At 38.8% G+C, this 18,290-nt stretch overlaps 4 protein-coding genes across 4 annotated transcripts; 2 read left to right on the forward strand and 2 right to left on the reverse strand.

The window, feature by feature from the left end:
- The first annotated feature begins 32 nt into the window (after positions 1-32).
- lrrc42 (leucine rich repeat containing 42) lies at positions 33-3,257 on the forward strand. Its single transcript, XM_004555303.6, has 7 exons — positions 33-692; positions 784-915; positions 989-1,110; positions 1,235-1,320; positions 1,401-1,514; positions 2,630-2,714; positions 2,792-3,257. Exons 1-7 carry the CDS (start codon positions 304-306, stop codon positions 3,079-3,081), a joined length of 1,218 nt encoding a protein of 405 aa, XP_004555360.1. The 5' UTR covers positions 33-303; the 3' UTR covers positions 3,082-3,257.
- A 1,206-nt stretch (positions 3,258-4,463) lies between these two features.
- On the reverse strand, positions 4,464-8,498 carry tmem59 (transmembrane protein 59). The gene is made up of 8 exons (XM_004555304.2): positions 8,273-8,498; positions 7,945-8,050; positions 7,617-7,711; positions 7,172-7,324; positions 6,966-7,038; positions 6,703-6,826; positions 6,455-6,572; positions 4,464-5,211 (listed from the first exon to the last, which is right to left on the reverse strand). Exons 1-8 carry the CDS (start codon positions 8,426-8,428, stop codon positions 5,059-5,061), a joined length of 978 nt encoding a protein of 325 aa, XP_004555361.1. The 5' UTR covers positions 8,429-8,498; the 3' UTR covers positions 4,464-5,058.
- Positions 8,499-8,955: 457 nt separating this feature from the next.
- tceanc2 (transcription elongation factor A (SII) N-terminal and central domain containing 2) lies at positions 8,956-10,981 on the forward strand. The gene is made up of 4 exons (XM_004555305.2): positions 8,956-9,458; positions 9,535-9,676; positions 9,946-10,139; positions 10,455-10,981. The coding sequence occupies exons 1-4, from the start codon at positions 9,360-9,362 to the stop codon at positions 10,641-10,643; spliced, it is 624 nt and encodes a 207-aa protein (XP_004555362.1). The 5' UTR covers positions 8,956-9,359; the 3' UTR covers positions 10,644-10,981.
- A 68-nt stretch (positions 10,982-11,049) lies between these two features.
- cdcp2 (CUB domain containing protein 2) lies at positions 11,050-14,769 on the reverse strand. The gene is made up of 6 exons (XM_004555378.2): positions 14,469-14,769; positions 13,912-14,259; positions 13,156-13,497; positions 11,814-12,167; positions 11,520-11,698; positions 11,050-11,389 (listed from the first exon to the last, which is right to left on the reverse strand). Exons 1-6 carry the CDS (start codon positions 14,533-14,535, stop codon positions 11,084-11,086), a joined length of 1,596 nt encoding a protein of 531 aa, XP_004555435.1. The 5' UTR covers positions 14,536-14,769; the 3' UTR covers positions 11,050-11,083.
- Positions 14,770-18,290: the final 3,521 nt, after the last annotated feature.

Raw genomic sequence — 18,290 nt, forward strand, 5'->3', positions numbered from 1 at the left:
TGTTAACCATCTTTTACTTTGAAGTGAGCAGGCACAGCTGCCAGTAACTTGCTTGCACTGTAGGAACCGCGGCTACCGTAGGAAACCCGGAATATTTGTCATAATGCATACAAGTAGTAAAGCAAATGCCGTAAAATGTGAAATATTTGGAGCAAAAAAGTAGTAAAAGAGTTTTACTGCAGGGTTTGGGTGTCCTTTTATACTAATTTTAGCCAAGGACATGATACTATTTAATAGCTAGCTTGTGAGCTACTTCGAGTTTTTGCTGACTTAACGTGCAGCCCTTAATAGTGCGACCTTACTATGGACAATAGCACCATTTATGTCCGAGAAAGAGGAAGTCTTCGTCGTGTCAGTGACATAGTCCTGGCACAGCCAAAGCCAGCGTTATCGTGCAGAAGGACAAATCCGTTTGTGCCCAGAAAAGAGCATTTTATATTCACCTACAATGAAGAGGGAAGTCTGCGATATACCACAAAATCTCTCTTTGACATCACTTTGTTGTTTGTAGTTGACAATATTCATCATGTAGACTCTCTGATTGGCTTCCCTGAGCAAATAGGTGATAAACTTTTTGTAGCAGCTGAGGAAAATCGTGTATTCTTAAACCCAGAAATTTCTTCAAAAGCCCTGCAGTTATTCAGTGATGCATATGGAAGCATGGTACTTGAATCACTGTGTTTACGAAACAGGTGAGTCGGACTGCCACCAAAAAACTGCGAGGTTCCTTTTCTTCTTTACCACGGACAGCTAGCATTTGTTGTTCCTCTTTTATTTCTGCAGGTTTCCACTTCTGCACGAGCGAATGGATGAAATAAAAACATTTCATAATTTGAAGTCTCTGGATTTGTTTGGCTGCAAACTGGGTGACAATCATGAGCTTTTTCAACATCTAACATCCACCTCACTGGCAAGGTATTGCATTCCTAAATAAATTACATGAAAGATTTAATAAAAGCTGTTGCTAACATTTTTTTTCCCACTCTAGGAGCCTGATTCAACTTTTCATCGGTAGTAACAGCCTGTCAGATGCTGGCCTCCAACGACTGACCGCACCTATCCGTATGATGCACAAGGGACTGGACTGTCTTCAGCTTCTGGATATTTCCTGTTGGTTACCAAACTATTAGTTGATTTCATGGTGATGGCACAAATACCATCCCCTCCAGATTTGAAGTATTCAAAACTCACATCATTATAAAATTGTTGATCAGCTATAATCTGTCATTTCCAGACAACAATATCTCAGAGAGGGCTCTCGAATACCTCACATGTCTCCCAAAACTTGCAAATCTTGATGTATCTGGAACCAGTTTGAAGGTATAACATCAATAGTTGTGTGTAACACTTATCTGTGGCTCATTGTTATACTGACATCTAAATGTAATGTATACCTCTAGCTTGGCACAGGATTGAAGGCAACAATGTCGAACCTGTTAGGACTAATTTATTCTGAGAAACCACTGGCTGCCTTTGATCACTCAAGATGCAAGACAGAAGGTTGGGCTGAACAGGTAAGTATGTTTAAATGCGGATTTGACATTGATAGAAGAATAGAGTAGTGGTCAGATGTTTACATAAACTCATTATGGGTATGATGATGGTAAAATATTTCCCCCCCAAGGTGGAATCACTGTATTGTACACATCTTTAATAACTTTAAAAAACATGTACATGTTTGAATTTATTCTGGAATTTCTGTATTCCATTCATACATACAGCCTCACCAACATTTGGTTAAATGTCCCTTAGCAAGTTGCACCTCAACCAAAACCAATTTTGATTTGTGTTTGGGAACATTGTCCTGTTGGAACACAGTTGTTTGCAAGCTTTAACCGTCTAGCTGTTGATTTGAGGTGGACTTTTGGAGGTAGTGCTCCTTCATTATTTAAACCACTTTGTGCAGTGTACTAGTACCACTGGCAGCAAACAGACTCAAAGCATAATGCTACCACTGCCATGCTTTAGAGTTGATACAGTGTTCTTGGGTTTGAAAGCCTCACCTTTATTTTTCCAAACATACCTCCTGTCATTGTGGCTAAATAGTTCAATCTTTGTGTGGTCTGAACATAAAAAAATTCTCCAGATGGCATTTGGTTTTGTTCATGTAGGGAGCAGCAAAATTCAGTCCTCCTCCTTTCTTAGTCAGCACCGTCTTGGTCCATAGCCATTTAAAACTTCCTTCAGTGTGGACCGTGATGCTGGTGTTACAGTCGTTTCCAGTTCAAGGCAGCCTTGGGTATTGGTAGTTTCTGGGTTGTTCCTGAATATCTTAACAAATTTAATTTCATCTGGGGGCGACAGTTTGATCAAAGCACCATTGTTTCAACTGATGATCTTGGAATCTGCAGTTCTTTAGAAATGGCTCCAAGAAACCTTGGAAACTTTTGTAAATCCACAATTCTTCTTATATCTTCATTGACTTTCCCATTGTTCTGCTGATGGTCAAGTCAATGAGTGCTATAAAAACATATTCTGTTTTACAGCTCAAATAAATAATTAAAAGCTCAGAATAACCTGAAATTCATGCCATGATGAATGGATTTAAACTTCTGATCACAACTGTTTTTTGTTTTTTTTGTTTTTTTAAATAACAAGTGTCAGGAAGTAATGTTTGGCATGTTTTCAGGTTGTAAACCAGTGGGAAATGAATAGCTCACTAATGCCAAAACAGAAAAAAGTTGAAGACTCAAGAACATCGGCACTTCGTTTTTGTAAGTTCATATTTACACAGCGATGGCCTATTTTTAAATAAATAATTGGACACTTTTAAAATTTGTTTTTTCTGTAGTTGGCAGGCAGAAGTTTGTCAGAACGGTACTGAATGCAACACCTCTGACTCATAAGAGCACGGAAGAGGATAAGAGTGAGAGACTCCATTTCTACAGACCGGCGAACAATGACGTAAGAGAAAAACAGGTTCCCTCCAGGACAAATGACTTAGAGAATCCCTGCCATGATCCCAGAAAAAGGAGGCTTCAGTCGGAAACGTGTGACACTTCAAATGAAAGCCCTCCGGGAAAATGTTCGTCCTCACCAACTCTTACTGCAGAGGACATTGACTTGTTGAACAGCTATTAAGGCATGCGTCCAAACTAGCACGCAGGTTGAAGAGCTACTTGAACATGTCAATGAATAGGTTGCCTTTAGACTCAAGGGAAGGAAGATGGTTTCCACTGGTTATAATACAAAAATGTCTTTTGGGATTAAATTGATAAGGTTTGTATATTTTTTAACAATAAAGTATTGTTTTTGCATTCGTCTTCTTTATTATCCATTTTATTGTTCAACAGTAACTTTAAACAGGACAAGGTGGATTATTGTCCTGGGCCTAATCTTGGGGATGTGTTTGGAAGAAATTTTTGCTCATGGGTCCTAGCAAGAACTTTACTTTTCTGGACTTTACACAGTGCAACTCAACTCAAAGGTTCTGGTTTGTTATGGCAGTGGGGGGTGATGACTTCAGGCTTTAAGCAGAGATGATGAGAAGGCTTCACCGGTCTGGGAAACCCACTTCTTTCAAATTAAGCAACCCTAGATTCTTCTTTCATTTTCAAACTTGGAAGTCCATGCGCGACTGGTGCTGATTCAACTTAAATCACTTCGGGCGATTTATATTGATGTTGCACACATTTCTTTAATGCCACAAAAGGTTTTGTCCAACTTTTTTCATGTAACTGCAGAAATACTGCCCCAGACGTGTAAACAGACTTTGATGTGTCAAGTCTGTGCAGTTCCCCCCCTAAAATCAAATTATCACACAGAAAACCTGGAGGCATGGTCATTTTTCAATGTAGAAAAATGGTACATGTTCCACAGAGAGGGAGCAGCAGATAAATTTGGTCATGATTTTTCCCCTTATATTCACCACGTAATTGTCTCTTGAGATGTCTTCTAGGACATTTTATTGACAGGTCTTTCTATAATGTTTATAACATCAGGTAGCTAGAAAATTGCTTTAGGAGGCCAATGGTAAAGTAGTCATACAAGCAAATGTTCAAATAAACTTGGTATCTGTTTTTTTTTTCCCCTCTGCAGTTGTAAAGCTGTGTGAAGGCGCATTACTTTACACGCGGCCCATCATACAATTTTTAACCTCATAGCAGAGATTGAAGATAAACACTAACACAGGAAGTGTTAGCTACTCTCAGTTTTGCCTCAGAGTTTTTATAGAGCCATTCTAGAAAACAGTGAGGTGTAGCAATAAGCGATCAAAAGAAAGTTTTGCATGTCTTGCACTACATAAAAAGGCAACATTGTGCCCACTACAATGTACTGTCAGAGATGCAAATTAGACCACTGCAGTTAAATGTAATTACTGTGGTATAATAAAAAGTAAAATCTACCTGTGTAGTTGTGTGAAGGCATTGAGCAAGAGTTCTACGACTCCTTTTGCAAACTATTATCTATTGCAATAGGAGTCATACGTTGGCATTTTAAACTTCAAGAACAAAAAACAGACATTAGATTCACTCTGTATTTAATTTGACTTATGATAAGAAGAGACAACAGTTAAGCAGGAAGGACTTACTGTTTGTACCATCACTATCAATTTATATAAAGAGCAGAGAATTTTGCTGTAAAATTCAATATCGTTAGGTTATCACCCCAGTAGAAACATAAAAGCAAACAGGGTAAGTCTGCAGTACCACCGCAACCTATTTTATCAAAAGTTAACGGTTTGGAAGAAACTTGCATCACTTCAAGTCACAAAGAGTTAATTTAAACATTCAATAAAGTAAGCACACGAATAGAGAGCTAATGCACACCAAAATTGCAATAAACCCCCCAAAACCTAGTTGACTTGTACTGCTGTCACTGTGCTATAATGCCTCAATTATGCCAATATACAGAAAAACTATCACTCCAACTTTAAAAGCTACGATTGACAGGAGGCAAAAAGAGAAAAAATAAAAAAATAGGGGTGGAAAAAAAAAGTTCTGCAAGTAGTGAGACTCTGAAAGTAGTGACTTAAGACTACAATCAGGACAGGTCTTAAGCCAAAGGATAAAAATCAACTTGAGATTATACATAAAAGAGAATAACCCCCTTTGGGTTCTAGATGTTAGACTGCCCTAGGTTCACTTTGGAAGGGAGTGGTCCAGCCTCCTCTTCTGATCCATTGGAGGTGATGATCAGCAGGGAGGATGCTGGATATGGAATCAGTTTCTGTTCTTTAATGTAGTCACTGTCTCCATAGATGCTTAATTTCTGAAAGAAAAAAAAAAAAAAAAAAAAAAAAAAAAGAAATTTTTTTTTAAACATCGTTTTGATGATTCTTTTTTTTCCTGTCAACACAAACCTCATTATTCAAGGAATTCTTTAAAAAACATTTTTGCCAGCCACGATCTCTAAAGCTTCCATATTGTTTGGTCTATATATAAACCAGAAGTGTCAAAATGACTGTTCAGGAAATAACTTCAGCCCAAATGCACACACCAAGCCCACCCGCTATTTGTAAGGTGCCCTTTGTCTGGTATTTTTGCTGGTATTCTGTTCATTCAGTCACTTTTTTGCCCGTGTTAGTCTAGTAAGGTGGCTATTACATTTCTTGAGACCAGTCTTTGGTGATACAGAGTGAAGCATTTTGAGTATGCGACCAATGCAGACATGCTTGCATGCACTTCTCTAAAACACACAATGATGGTACGCGCAGGCAGAATACTGACTGGCTGAAACATCTGCTTGAAGGGAGCAACAGTGGCATTTGGCACAAAATGGAAGAAGTGTATATACACTGTATGAAAAAGTATGCATAAGAAACTGAATTAAGCAGAAGTGGATATCATATTTTCTTGTTTTTAAACAGTGTTTCTCTTCACTGTAAAGAAGCCATTTGTCTGTTATGATTTCTGTGTTCTCTGCAGCTCTGCCACCAGCTGTCGTTGGAGACAAAATATTTTGATGCTGCCCCCTGGTGACAGTACACTGCTATAACATGAGGATAAAGGTCCACGTAGCTCCTTGAAGACTCCACAAAGGACTGGCACACATATAAAGCATAAAGACGAGTTGGAAACAAAGAAATAGTCCTTTGGTATCATTCTGTGCTGCCACATTATAATGGGATTTATTACATATGAATGACATGTAGATTTGTGCAATTACTCTGCAGAGGGCTCTGGAAAGGGCATAATTTGAGAATCCTCATTTTAGAAATACTGGTTGGGTGATTTTGGACAAGACTGGCATTTCCAACCTTTGTGCCAAGATATGCTAGTCACCTCGTAGCTGTAGCTTCATAATTACTATGCAGATGGGAAAGTGGAACCAAGTTTCTTATTTAACTTTGCAACAGCACAATAAGCAATTATCCATTTAAAAATAATTTATACGGAGTATAAAAACAGAACTACAGCAACTAAATTCACACATAGCAGATACGCCCAGATTAAGCTTGTGTGCTAAACAAACTGCTGTAAACCACTTAATCAAACAAGAACAGATATCATACCTCAGCAGGTACATACTGATCCACAGCAGTTGCCACAGTGGCACAGCAGATCCAGATCAGGACAAAAACAGACAGGACCAGAGTTGTGGTAAGGATCCACCCCGGTAGCCAAGGATTCCTGAGGAGTAAAGGATAAGTATCAAGGTTATGTAGCTGCACAAAGGCAAGACCCTCAATACCATTAATATCCTGTTCAAGTTAAGTAACAGCACCTCTTGGACAATGTAGACAGAAATGTGCTAACCAACCTTGAGAGAGAGCTGAAAAGATTGTATTCGTCATTATAGGTGTGGTCCCCAGCCATGTCTCTGTCCCTCTCCTGGATTAAAGTGCGTTCGTAGTCCTTAAATACAGGGCTGCTCAGTCCAGGAACTTGAAAACAAGAAACCAAACTCAGAAAGATATTCAGTGATGTCTGCCTTAACCTAACACATTCTTTGAGATCAAAACTACTTTCGTCCTTAACTAATTACTTTATTTATTTTTTTAAGAGGATGAATGAAACTCTTACAGCTCTTCTGAGGTTCCTCTTTAACATATTTTTCCAGTTCAAACTGGGAGAAGAACTTGATTTCAGGTACAGCCTGTTAAATATAGGGCAGATTTTTATTCATTTATTTTTCCTAGTCATTTTGCTCCATTACATTTGCACATTACCAGGGTGAAGTGCATTGTTTTGCATCTGGTAGATTAGGGGGTTGGTTTTCTTTTACTTACCTGGCAAATGATGACTTTGCCATCATCAGCCTGGAGGTAAAAAGTCCATGTGGAAGTGATGAAGCTGTGGGCCTGACTCATTACATCATCCCAGAAACCTCGGACCAAAGTCAATGGGTACAGAAGGTGAATCTTAGGCATCATGCTCTCCAACTGGGGGAAAAAAAACAAACAAACATATTGAACAAAGGATTATTTTAAAAGTGGGAGCTGAAATGCAACAAATACAGAATCAAGAGAGATCAAACAGCTGACCTAAATGAAAGCTGCATGCTCCAGTACCAAAGCCATCCCTACAGTAAAGTTGCAAAAGCAATTTCAAGTCTCTGCATTTAAACTTTAGTTAAATGCATTCACTGAATCTGAACTAACTATGAAAAAAACTACTAATACTGCAGATGGTTCTGTGGAAGCCACTGCGTGAATGCGTTATACACAGTCATACCTGCTTATTTCGCTGCTCAGCGAAGGGGAGCTGATTCTGACAGCCCAGGTTGCATGCATACTGCTCATCAGACTGGGTGTAGGCTTCGTGACAGGCTGCAGAAGTTTGAAAGAGGTGAGCGATAATAGATGATAGAGCCAACAGATCAAACTGGATTGTGGATACAGAACAAAGAGTCTCTAGAGCAAGCTTACACCATGGAACTGGATGTATTAAAACGGAAGCAGATTGTAAGAAATACTTTATTGTTACGAGCATAGCACGTAATTAGTTAGCAAACCTCTTCGACAGCACAGCTGTGAATTAACTGGGTCAGTGCATAGCTTACTTGATTCACACTCGGATTTGGTCTGATTTAAATCTTCGCTGTCACGGACAAACTGACAAATGGAGAACAGGCGGCAGCCTCTCTGACAGGCATATAGTTCTTCCTCCTGTACAATAAAAAACAAACGGGAGGACCAGTTGAATGACTCGACAAACAAGGATATCCAGCTGAAAGATGACGCACTTTCAAAACTTGTCCTTCACAAACAATATTCGCTGAAGAAAAATGCATTGCAAAAAAGGAAAAAACACACGCTTGTCCACTTATTAAACGCAAAAGCTAGCTAATGGTAGCAGCAGTCGCTTTCCTTTTCAATATGACAACTTACCCGAGGATAGGTATGCAAACTGTATGTCATTTCACATGATTTATGGCAGGACGCAGTGTTTCCCAAGACGCTGTCAAATACATCTGAAGATACTAAGGTGCCTGCGAACAGGACGGCGAGTCCCAAAGTGCAGACAATTGAGGAAAGAGACCCCATTTCGCCTGCCAAAACCTAAACAAATAACACGATCCTCTTCCTCGTTCTCCTTATCGGGTTGTGTTCTCGCGGGAACTTTATCTCGCGCGAGACTTTTTTCAGAGTTTGCTAAATTTAAGGTTTGCTAAGTTTAAAAACCCTAAAATCTTGTTTGGAAAACAATGTTCCAACATGAGAAGTTCTGTTTTGTATTCAATGTAAACAGTTTGTGTTTTCCGTCTTCTTTTTTTTCTTTGTAAACTATATCCACAAATACTCAACAATAATATTTTGACTAAAAAAAACCTAAAATCCTAACAGTAACAATAATCAAACAATAAATAGTGGAAAAAAAATCAATGTGTTCATTTGTATTGTTTTCCGAAGCAAAAATAATAAATAAAAAAAAAGACTGATATCCGAAAAGTCAGAGAGGAAGATAAGGCCAAATTATTCAAAAGACATTTTACTGAGAATACCAGCGATGATACTAATATAATAATAGTATTATATTACTTTAAAATTAATATTCATATTATACAAAAACGTTGGTCATTTATTTACTGAAATTTTGTACACGAGGGCTTCCACATCTTTCTAATCTGCTGAAGAGATTCATTGTTTCCGAGTGTACGTAAAGGCAACATTGCCACTGCCATTATTTACCATAGCCATCCAGCTACTGTTAGCTCTATCAAAGAGATTATTTATCGCAGTTGTAGCGATAATATGGAGCTATCCTTTAGTAGACTATAGCGGAATTACATAATTAACACTGGCAAAGCATTTATTCAGTTAAATTTGGCTTGAGTTAGACAACGTTACCCGAAAGGCAGAAAGTAGCTGTTAGCTGAACCACGTAGGAAATCGGCTTCTTTTTAGTCAAACTGTTGTATTAAAATTTGTCAATCTCATTCTTTCTACAAAGAAGCTTCCTGGCTTGCCTTTGAACATGGACAAGTTTGTAGTGCGGCTTCCTAAGGGAGACGCACCTAAAAAATCGAAGACAGACGAAAAGGTGTACAAACAGACTACAATTGAATCTCTACGGGTAAGACATTAGGCATGCATGTATTGTGTGTTAACGCATTTATGTAGTAATTGCTTGCCTTTTGTGTTTCGTAAAGCGAGTGGTTGTTATTGAGGACATCATGCGTTACAAGTCAATGCTGGAGCTGCCAGAACAGAGCAAAGACAACCTGCTGACTGCCCTGAAAGAGCTGAGTAAGAAGGTCCCTTCCAAGGAGGTGCTCAAGTCCACGAAAATAGGTAAACACAATTTTTAATAACTCTTTATACAGATGGGCTGTCGTTAGAAAGTCATTTAAGTTTCCATTTTAGTTCAAAGATTGCACAACCAACCTTTATAACACGAATAACAGCTTACATGTGAGCTGAGTTTGCTTTTACTCTCTTATTACATGAGAATTATAACTCTGAAGAGCAAACCACTCATTAAAACAGTGTTCTCCTCATAAATGCCAGGCCAGTCAAATTCACAATATTCACATACGTAATCAAAACATCTCTCTGCTAAGGTCACACTGTCAACAAAATGCGAAAGCATCTGGATCCCGAAGTAAGTTCAATGGCAGCAAAGGTTTACACGGACTGGAGGACGTTCATCGAGGAGAATTCCAATAAGCCATCCATTGAAGTGCGCTCGGACAAACAGTCTGAAGGACTCAGGAGCAACGCTAGAAGGCTCATGTCTGAAGCACTAGAGGTCAAGGTAAGATGGAGAATCTCAGGGCAATCGTGAAACATGGCTTTAGAAAGATTTATTTTTTTTATTATTTTCGTTTCTTCCCGTTTCCTTCCTTATCATGTTACATGTTGAATGTAAGCCTGAAAATCAGCATATATGATTTATTGATCGCTGTTTACGAGTGTATTTTAACTTATGCACATTTATTAATTTAAAATATTCCATTCCCAGCACTGGCATGTTCTTTATAAGAAGTATCTGAATGCTTGTTCATCTTACAGCTACTTGTTGTCTGTCTGACTCATTCCTGAAATATTTCTGTTCATCTTTCACCTACAGGAAGATTCTGGTCTTATAGACAACATCGAGAGGGAAGTGTTTCACCAGAGCTCCCGACTGGTCAGCACTTCATACAGACGGACTGTTAGAGCACTTGTGTTTGCCTTCAAACACAACCCTGAGGTCAGAGCTCAGGTGAAGAACAGCACAATAGCAGTCAACAAGCTGGTCTCTAAATACAAAAAATAACAGAATAATAAACTATGTAGAGCCAGCTGTATATGGAAAATAGTTTTAATACAATTGGAGAAGGATTTTATGCACACATTTTTTTACATTTTATTTTTATTGTTTTCTTGATTTTCTGTAAAGAAGTTTAAAAAAAATCTTTTTGTGGCACATCAGTAGCCTAGCACTTTTTGCAACTGCACATGAATCATTGTAAAGAATACTGTAGGTGATGATATTAATGCTATTCCTTTTTGTAATGTAATAATGTAGGCATTCTTTTTCAACAGGTGCATTGTTTTTTTGTCTTGTAAATGAACATTTTTATACGAAACATGATTTAAAGCATGACAACTTAAGCACTGGAGTCCTGTCTTTGATGAAGAAGAGCTAATATAATCACATATATATATATATATATATATATATATATATATATATATATATATATATATATATATCTAAAGAAGCACTAGCCAAACAATAGCTATAACCATGAGAATAACAGCCAGAACACAAATGCTAATAAAGACAATATCGCTCAAATCATGAGGCTCAGCTTCTGGATCCCCTTCACTGCCACTGCTACCATTGTCAGTTTGCTGGGCCTGCTCCTCCAGACGACGCTCCTCTGCAGAAATGATGGACACTGATGCTATTTTCCGCAGGGCATCGCACTGCAATTTATATTCTTGTACATTTTCCTGCTTCCCATCAGAGAAATCAATGTAGAGTTTGTTTACAAGCATGGTGATGTTCCGATGTTTCTGTAAGGGATCATTAGATACAGTATTAATAGAAGCAAGTCGCAAGTGTCTGCAACAATTGTTTAGCAGTTTAAATAGGGCAAATTGCTGCCTATTATAGTGTGCCAGTAAATGAGAACATGTTAGTCACCTGGCTGGCAGTACCACAGTCGACAAACTGAGCCACTATCTTGTATGAAGTGGTCGTTAACTGCGCTGTACAGGTCGGGTTTCCTAAGTAGATGCTCTCACGGTCCAGCTGAGGTAAGGACTGCTGGGGTATCACAATGGTGAATTCTGATCTTGTGCAGCTAACATTTACAGGCACCACTTGGATTGAGGAAAAAAAATCACACTTTTTAAGAGCAGCATAAGAATGATATGGAAAAAGTTAACAAAAAGATATTTTAGAAGTTAATCATACGCCTGTACAAGGAATATTTACCTCCCTGATAAGAAGCGGTGAATCCTCTGTGTGCTTCATTTCTGTCTGTGCTGAGCACGACCAGCAACTTGTTGCCCTTTGAGACGAGAGAAGAAGGATGCTCCCTGCCACACCAGCGTCCCATCAGAGCGTCCGTCTGGCTATTCCCATCATAAACTGCGACAGAGTCATAGTCGCACTCATCTGATAAACTGTTGCGGTCCTCCAAGTCCATTAAGGGGAAGAAGAGTTTGATGCGGTAGCCTGCGGCTAGAGTGATGCTCCAGTGGCAGTTAATGTTGTTTGGGTAGATGTTGGGGAAATTTGGGCTGCTAAAGTTGCCACTCACATGAGACAGCACCTGCTGGCACTCACCTATTAAAGTACAGCCAATCAGATAGTCATTTGGATTGCAGATGTTAGCTTGCTGCACTGCGTTCATTTTATGATTGGCTTTTTTTGTACTTCATCCTCTCCATGCAGCCTCATGTAAGTCTCGGATTAAAAGTTTATGTTTAAGATCCTGGTCACTGTGTCTGGCAAATAAATTTTAAATGGGCAAATGACATTACCAGAGCCTCCTCCAGATGTTCTGTTTAACTCCCACAGACCAAAGACATGTTTATATGACTGATTTAATCAGTGACTGTAAATTGGCTGCGTGTGTGACTATTAGAGTGTGTGGTTGTCTGCCTCTCTGTGTTAGATCTGTGATGGGCTGGGGGTTATAAATGGCATTTATACAGGTGTCTCTTCAAGTTGTTTTTTTTTTTTTTATCCTTTTTGCCAGCTGGCTTATGCTCAACAAGGTCAAATGGGCACAGTCTGTGAGCAGCTTTCTAAAAGTTACTCTGCAGTTTCGACTGAACTCGAGTGTCCCTAGACCAGTCAAGGACCTTCACATTTGTGTTTATGATGGTGGTGTTTACCCAGTTTCTATGAAAGAGGATTTTTTTCTTTGCAACTGAAATGCTTCTATTTGATCAGATTGTTAGGGTATATTGTTTCATGCTCTTGATATCTCCTGTGGCTTGTTTCAGTCGAGCTGCAATACCTTTAGCCAATAATAAAATCCATTGTTCTCTGTTTTTTAAAATCCAACATTCTCACAAAATGTTCCCTGTTGATCTTTAGCTTTTTGAAATAGATTTTTTTGTGGGTTTCAAGATAGATTTTCTGTTCTGTGAGTGAACAGAAGTTTTTAAACATAATTTGCTTTAGGTCGAATGTCAAATTGTTGATAATTGAAAAAAAATTACCTTTAGGTTTCTGCATTTACACCAAAAACATGAACACTCAAGGAGAAAAAATACAAAAGGACTTTGCATATTGATGTGAGAAAGCCGAAATCAAATTCACCTACCTGAATAATAGTAGGCCTTGAACCCACGTCCCCCAATGTTGAAGTCAGACTTGAAGACTACGAGAAGTTGGTTGGAAGTAGTGATGATGTTGGGGGGTTTATCTGTCCCACAGTATTTACCCAGATGCCGGTGGGTGACTGTTGGGCCGTCAAACAGGGCTACAAAGTCAAAGTTACATCCTTCATTGTTTTCCAGCTGGAAGTCCAAAAACACCAAGGTGACCACAGTTGTGTTAGACACATGGATGGCCCAAGAGCAGTCGGCATTGTTGCTATACTCCTGGGGGTAGCCTGGGCTAGAAATTACTCCAGATAGTCCAGTCAGGACTCCACCACACATATCTAGAGAAGAAAAAATGCAGATTTAGATTTGCATTGGAAATCACATGCACGCTTTCTATTCAGTGTGCTGCATTTTTATAGCTAACTGTTAGTCCAAAGTTTAGGCAACAATTCAGGCATTTCTAGTCATGCTAATAGTTCTGCAACTTTTAGAAAATAAAACAGTAACTAAATTGTAAACACGATAATATTTTCACTGTGAGCATTATGGTTTTGTGAAATTTGCCTCATCTACGCAGCCACTAGGATCCGTATGAGCTCTAATTGAATATAATATACAATATTTAAGTGAGGTCAAAACCAAGAAATTTCACTTACAAGACACGACTTAAACTGTCTAAACATGGCCGGACAAAATCAACTCAAGTTTTGGCCAACTATCCCTGTCACATTGCATTAAGTGTAACAAGCTACCTTTTCTGTAGCCAACAGTGAAGCCCCTGTAGGCCACATGGCGGTCTGAATGAAAGATGATGGACATGACATTCCAAGAAGAGGTGAATTGAGGTGGAGAGATGTCCCCACAAAATGTCCCGAGGAGGTTCCCTTCATCCTCAGATATGCCATTGTATATTTTAATGTAATCATAAGCACAGCTTGCGTGGTACTCCAGCTCAAAGTAGTGGAAAGTGAGGAGGACAGAGGAGCCCTCTGCTACCACAATTAGCCAGGAACAGTGTGTGTTGTAGGGGTATAGGCCTGGGAAGTTTGGGCTGGAGAAATTGCCAGATGGAGCAGAGAGGATTCCTCCACATTTGACTCCTTATAATGACAAAAAATAAACAAAACAAAACAGAAAAAACATTTCATTTCAGTTCAGAGAAAGAAGTCATGGTTCACCGTGAAAGTGTATTACAAGCTGACATTGAACAATTGGATCCCACCATTCTCTCTATATACAGTACCTGCAAGATAAAGCACTCCCATGAAATTTAAGCATTGCTCCATCAAGATAAAGAATGGCAACTCACCTTTTTTAGAATCAGCCTTGTCAAAGAGCAGTACTAAATGAATCAGTATAGTCACCCTGAGAGTCATGTTGTTATTGCTGATTTGGCTTTTGTCACACCCCAGCTACAATAACGGCAGAAACGCACAACGGCAATGTCAGAGCGCACAGCCTTGAGACATCAGCAGCGGTGCCTGTAGAGGTAAGAGGACTTTGAAAAATTCATCCGTAGCCTGAATGAGTAACCTGATAGCTGCCTAGGCCATGCTTTGCCTTTCCGCTAAATTTTAATGACTGATATCCAATGAGCATGAGTGGCTTGTCAGGACACTGTTTGGAGAGATGTTATACATTTTTAATGACACACACACACACACACACACACACACACACACACACACACACACACACACACACACACACACACACACCCCAGTACACTAAACACCAGCTGCAAATGGAGTTAATAAAGAGGTAAGAAGGAGAGAAGGATGATCGTATTTGTCACTAATATAAATGGCTTCATTAATGTGACGTGAAAGAAAAGATCCCACAGTCACAAAGTAATAAGGGCACTGTGCAGGCTTTGTGTTTGTTAAAGCAGCTTAAGCATGCATTTGCATTTTAATGCACTTGAGTATATATAATGAGGTGAAGCGCAGAAATAGTGTTTATTGTTTCTGTTACTACTGAGGTTCACACCTGCAGCTTCTGTTTGAATAGTCTCATTGTACCTAAGCACAATTTTTAAAACAATGGGTTTCAGGAGGACGAGAACTTTATCATATCAAATCTTTTATTCTCAACAAATGCTTCATAATTGCTTTGTGGCAGTTCTGTTCATATAAGTTAAAGGGCTCATTTTTTGTGTAATAATGTGCTTGTTTTAAATTCAAACAAACACAGACTGTGCCACTGCATTGTATCTGATGAGTAAGGTAATTTTCCTCAGAAAATGCAAACCTTTTTAATGCAAATTCTGTTTATACTCTAATTTCTGTTTATGGGAAGAGTAATGCGGCGACTCTCAGACAGAGATTTTGTGGTATTTGCCAAACGCCAATCATATTCCATGAGTCATTCCTTCTGTTTTTGCAGCCTTATAGCCGAGCGGTGGAGACACATGTAGACAGTAATCCTGAGTCAATGTGATTGCACAGCAGACAGGGAGATAAAGTACTCTTAGTAAAAGCCTATTCTTCAAATAAATGTTTACTATTCCAGCAGTGCCGTGAAGGCAAGGCTTTTAGATTGAGCGTGTCTAATAGCTTCAGTGAGCAACACTAATTCCTAAAGAAACCTGCTAGATGGTGCTGTTACACTGTGAAAATAAAGTGAAAATCAACACTGGGTTTTAAAAAGTCATGTCAAGCTCTAAGCTGAAATAAATAAGAATGTGATTAAAATCAGTCAAGTGTTTTTGCACAGGGGTTCCTGGAACTAAAATGAACCGCCTTGCCTTTGAATTTTAATTCTGTCCTCTCTGAAAGCTTGTCATTGTTCAAGGATGTGGGTGCTGGGCAGTAGTGAAATGTGTTTCTGAAAGATACCGAGTGTTTAGAGCAATTAAATCACCTATTAGCAAGTAAATACTATAAAAAACAAAATGGTTGAAACTGAATTCCCGCAGAATAAAAATGAACTTCAGTCGCACAAAAGCAGACGTTTGACTGAAGAGTTTAATTCAATGATTTAGTTCCAGAAATGCATGAAAGGAGTGTTAAAATTATATTCAGGAACATTAAAAAAAAGAAGCAATTTTAGTAAATATCAGAAGTGGGTGGTTATTTAGACATTTGGCAGTTGTGAAGAGTGGATGCTGTTGTTGATGGGCACACTCCACAGTCTGTCTAGCATCTTTTAATTGAAACCACACAATGGCAAATGCTATATTTGTGTGTGTTTTACAAAAATCTGTTTACTAAACATGTTTTTCCAAATGAAGACTGTCAAACTCAGCTGTAAGACTATGGTGGTAACTGCTGTTTGTGATGAATGGTTTTTATAGTTTACATAATCCAATTTATATAAGCAGGTGAAAAGTTAAATGGAAAAATTAACAATCATTGTGGGAATCAGGTGTTTCTGTTATGCTGCGGTGGGGCATTTGATGATTGGAGTCCAGCCTTTTCTTTAAAGGGAAGAGTAATTCCAAAGTTATTCTAAGTGATCATTGCATAATGAAACATCTCTATCCTACTTAAAGTGGGCTCTTACAGGATGGCAATGCCACCATAATTGATGGGTATAAAAATGATGTAATCCATATGCTATGGCCTTTAAAGTCATCACCTCTGTACTCAGTATGAGATCTTGACAGGAGTTAGATTGCAGAGACTATGTTGTGGAAAAATTGAATTTCTGCATGTGACACTACATGAAACAGTTAATCACCACAGTTTTATGATATGTACAACTGTATCCAGTGACTTCTTGCCGTAATGTGTCTTTTAATGTCATTTAATGCATGGTATATTTGTAGAGATAAGATCTAATGATAACTTTTGGTGAAACAGTGAGATCAAGGTGCATTAATAATATTTAAATCTTAGAGCTTTACCTCTTGACTTAATGAATATTTTAGATAAAGCAGTGGTGATCAAGCAAAATTAAACAGGGACTTAAACAGGGACACTCCACTACAGCCTTGTACCCTGTAGTCCTGTGCAGTGTTACCTTTCAGCCAGAAATTGTTTTTTTTCTCCATTGCAATGATTTTGTTAACATCTCCACCTTCTCTATACCAAGGACAATACTGATTTGTTATTGCGCCGCCAATTGGGAGAACTCTCAGACTGGATTATGGCCAATAATGAGCTAAGCCTCCCTCTATAGTTATGAGGGCAATGAAATCCGTTATTCGGGTTATGAAACAGAAAGGAGAAGGGATTAACATTCTCCTGGCAATTGTGGCTATACTATCATTACTTAACTGCACCAGATGAGATGAGATTTGTCTTGCTAGTGATAGTTTTTGATATAAAATTAAAGAGTGGAAAAACGCACCACAGAGAATTTACACAGAAAATATGATATATATGATGGAAATTGGCCATATATATATATATAGCCAATATATATATATATATATATATATACCTTGTACAGTGGGGCAAAAAAGTATTTAGTCAGCCACCGATTGTGCAAGTTCCCCCACTTAAAATGATGACAGAGGTCAGTAATTTGCACCAGAGGTACACTTCAACTGTGAGAGACAGAATGTGAAAAAAAAAATCCATGAATTCACATGGTAGGATTTGTAAAGAATTTATTCATAAATTAGGGTGGAAAATAAGTATTTGGTCACCTCAAACAAGGAAAATCTCTGGCTCTCACAGACCTGTAACGTCTTCTGTAAGAAGCTTTTCTGTCCCCCACTCGTTACCTGTATGAATGGCACCTGTTTGAACTCATCATCTGTATAAAAGACACCTGTCCACAGCCTCAAACAGTCAGACTCCAAACTCCGCCATGGCCAAGACCAAAGAGCTTTCGAAGGACACCAGGAAAAGTATTGTAGACCTGCACGAGACTGGGAAGAGTGAATCTACAATAGGCAAGCAGCTTGGTGTGAAAAAATCAACTGTGGGAGCAATCATCAGAAAATGGAAGACATACAAGACCACTGATAATCTCCCTCGATCTGGGGCTCCACACAAGATCTCATCCCGTGGGGTCAAAATGATCATGAGAACGGTGAGCAAAGATCCCAGAACCACACGGGGGGACCTGGTGAATGACCTGCAGAGAGCTGGGACCAAAGTAACAAAGGTCACCATCAGTAACACACTACAACGGCAGGGAATCAAATCCCGCAGTGCCAGACGTGTTCCGCTGCTGAAGC

Source organism: Maylandia zebra, linkage group LG18, assembly GCF_041146795.1.
Source record: "Maylandia zebra isolate NMK-2024a linkage group LG18, Mzebra_GT3a, whole genome shotgun sequence".
Lineage (NCBI taxonomy): Eukaryota > Metazoa > Chordata > Actinopteri > Cichliformes > Cichlidae > Maylandia > Maylandia zebra.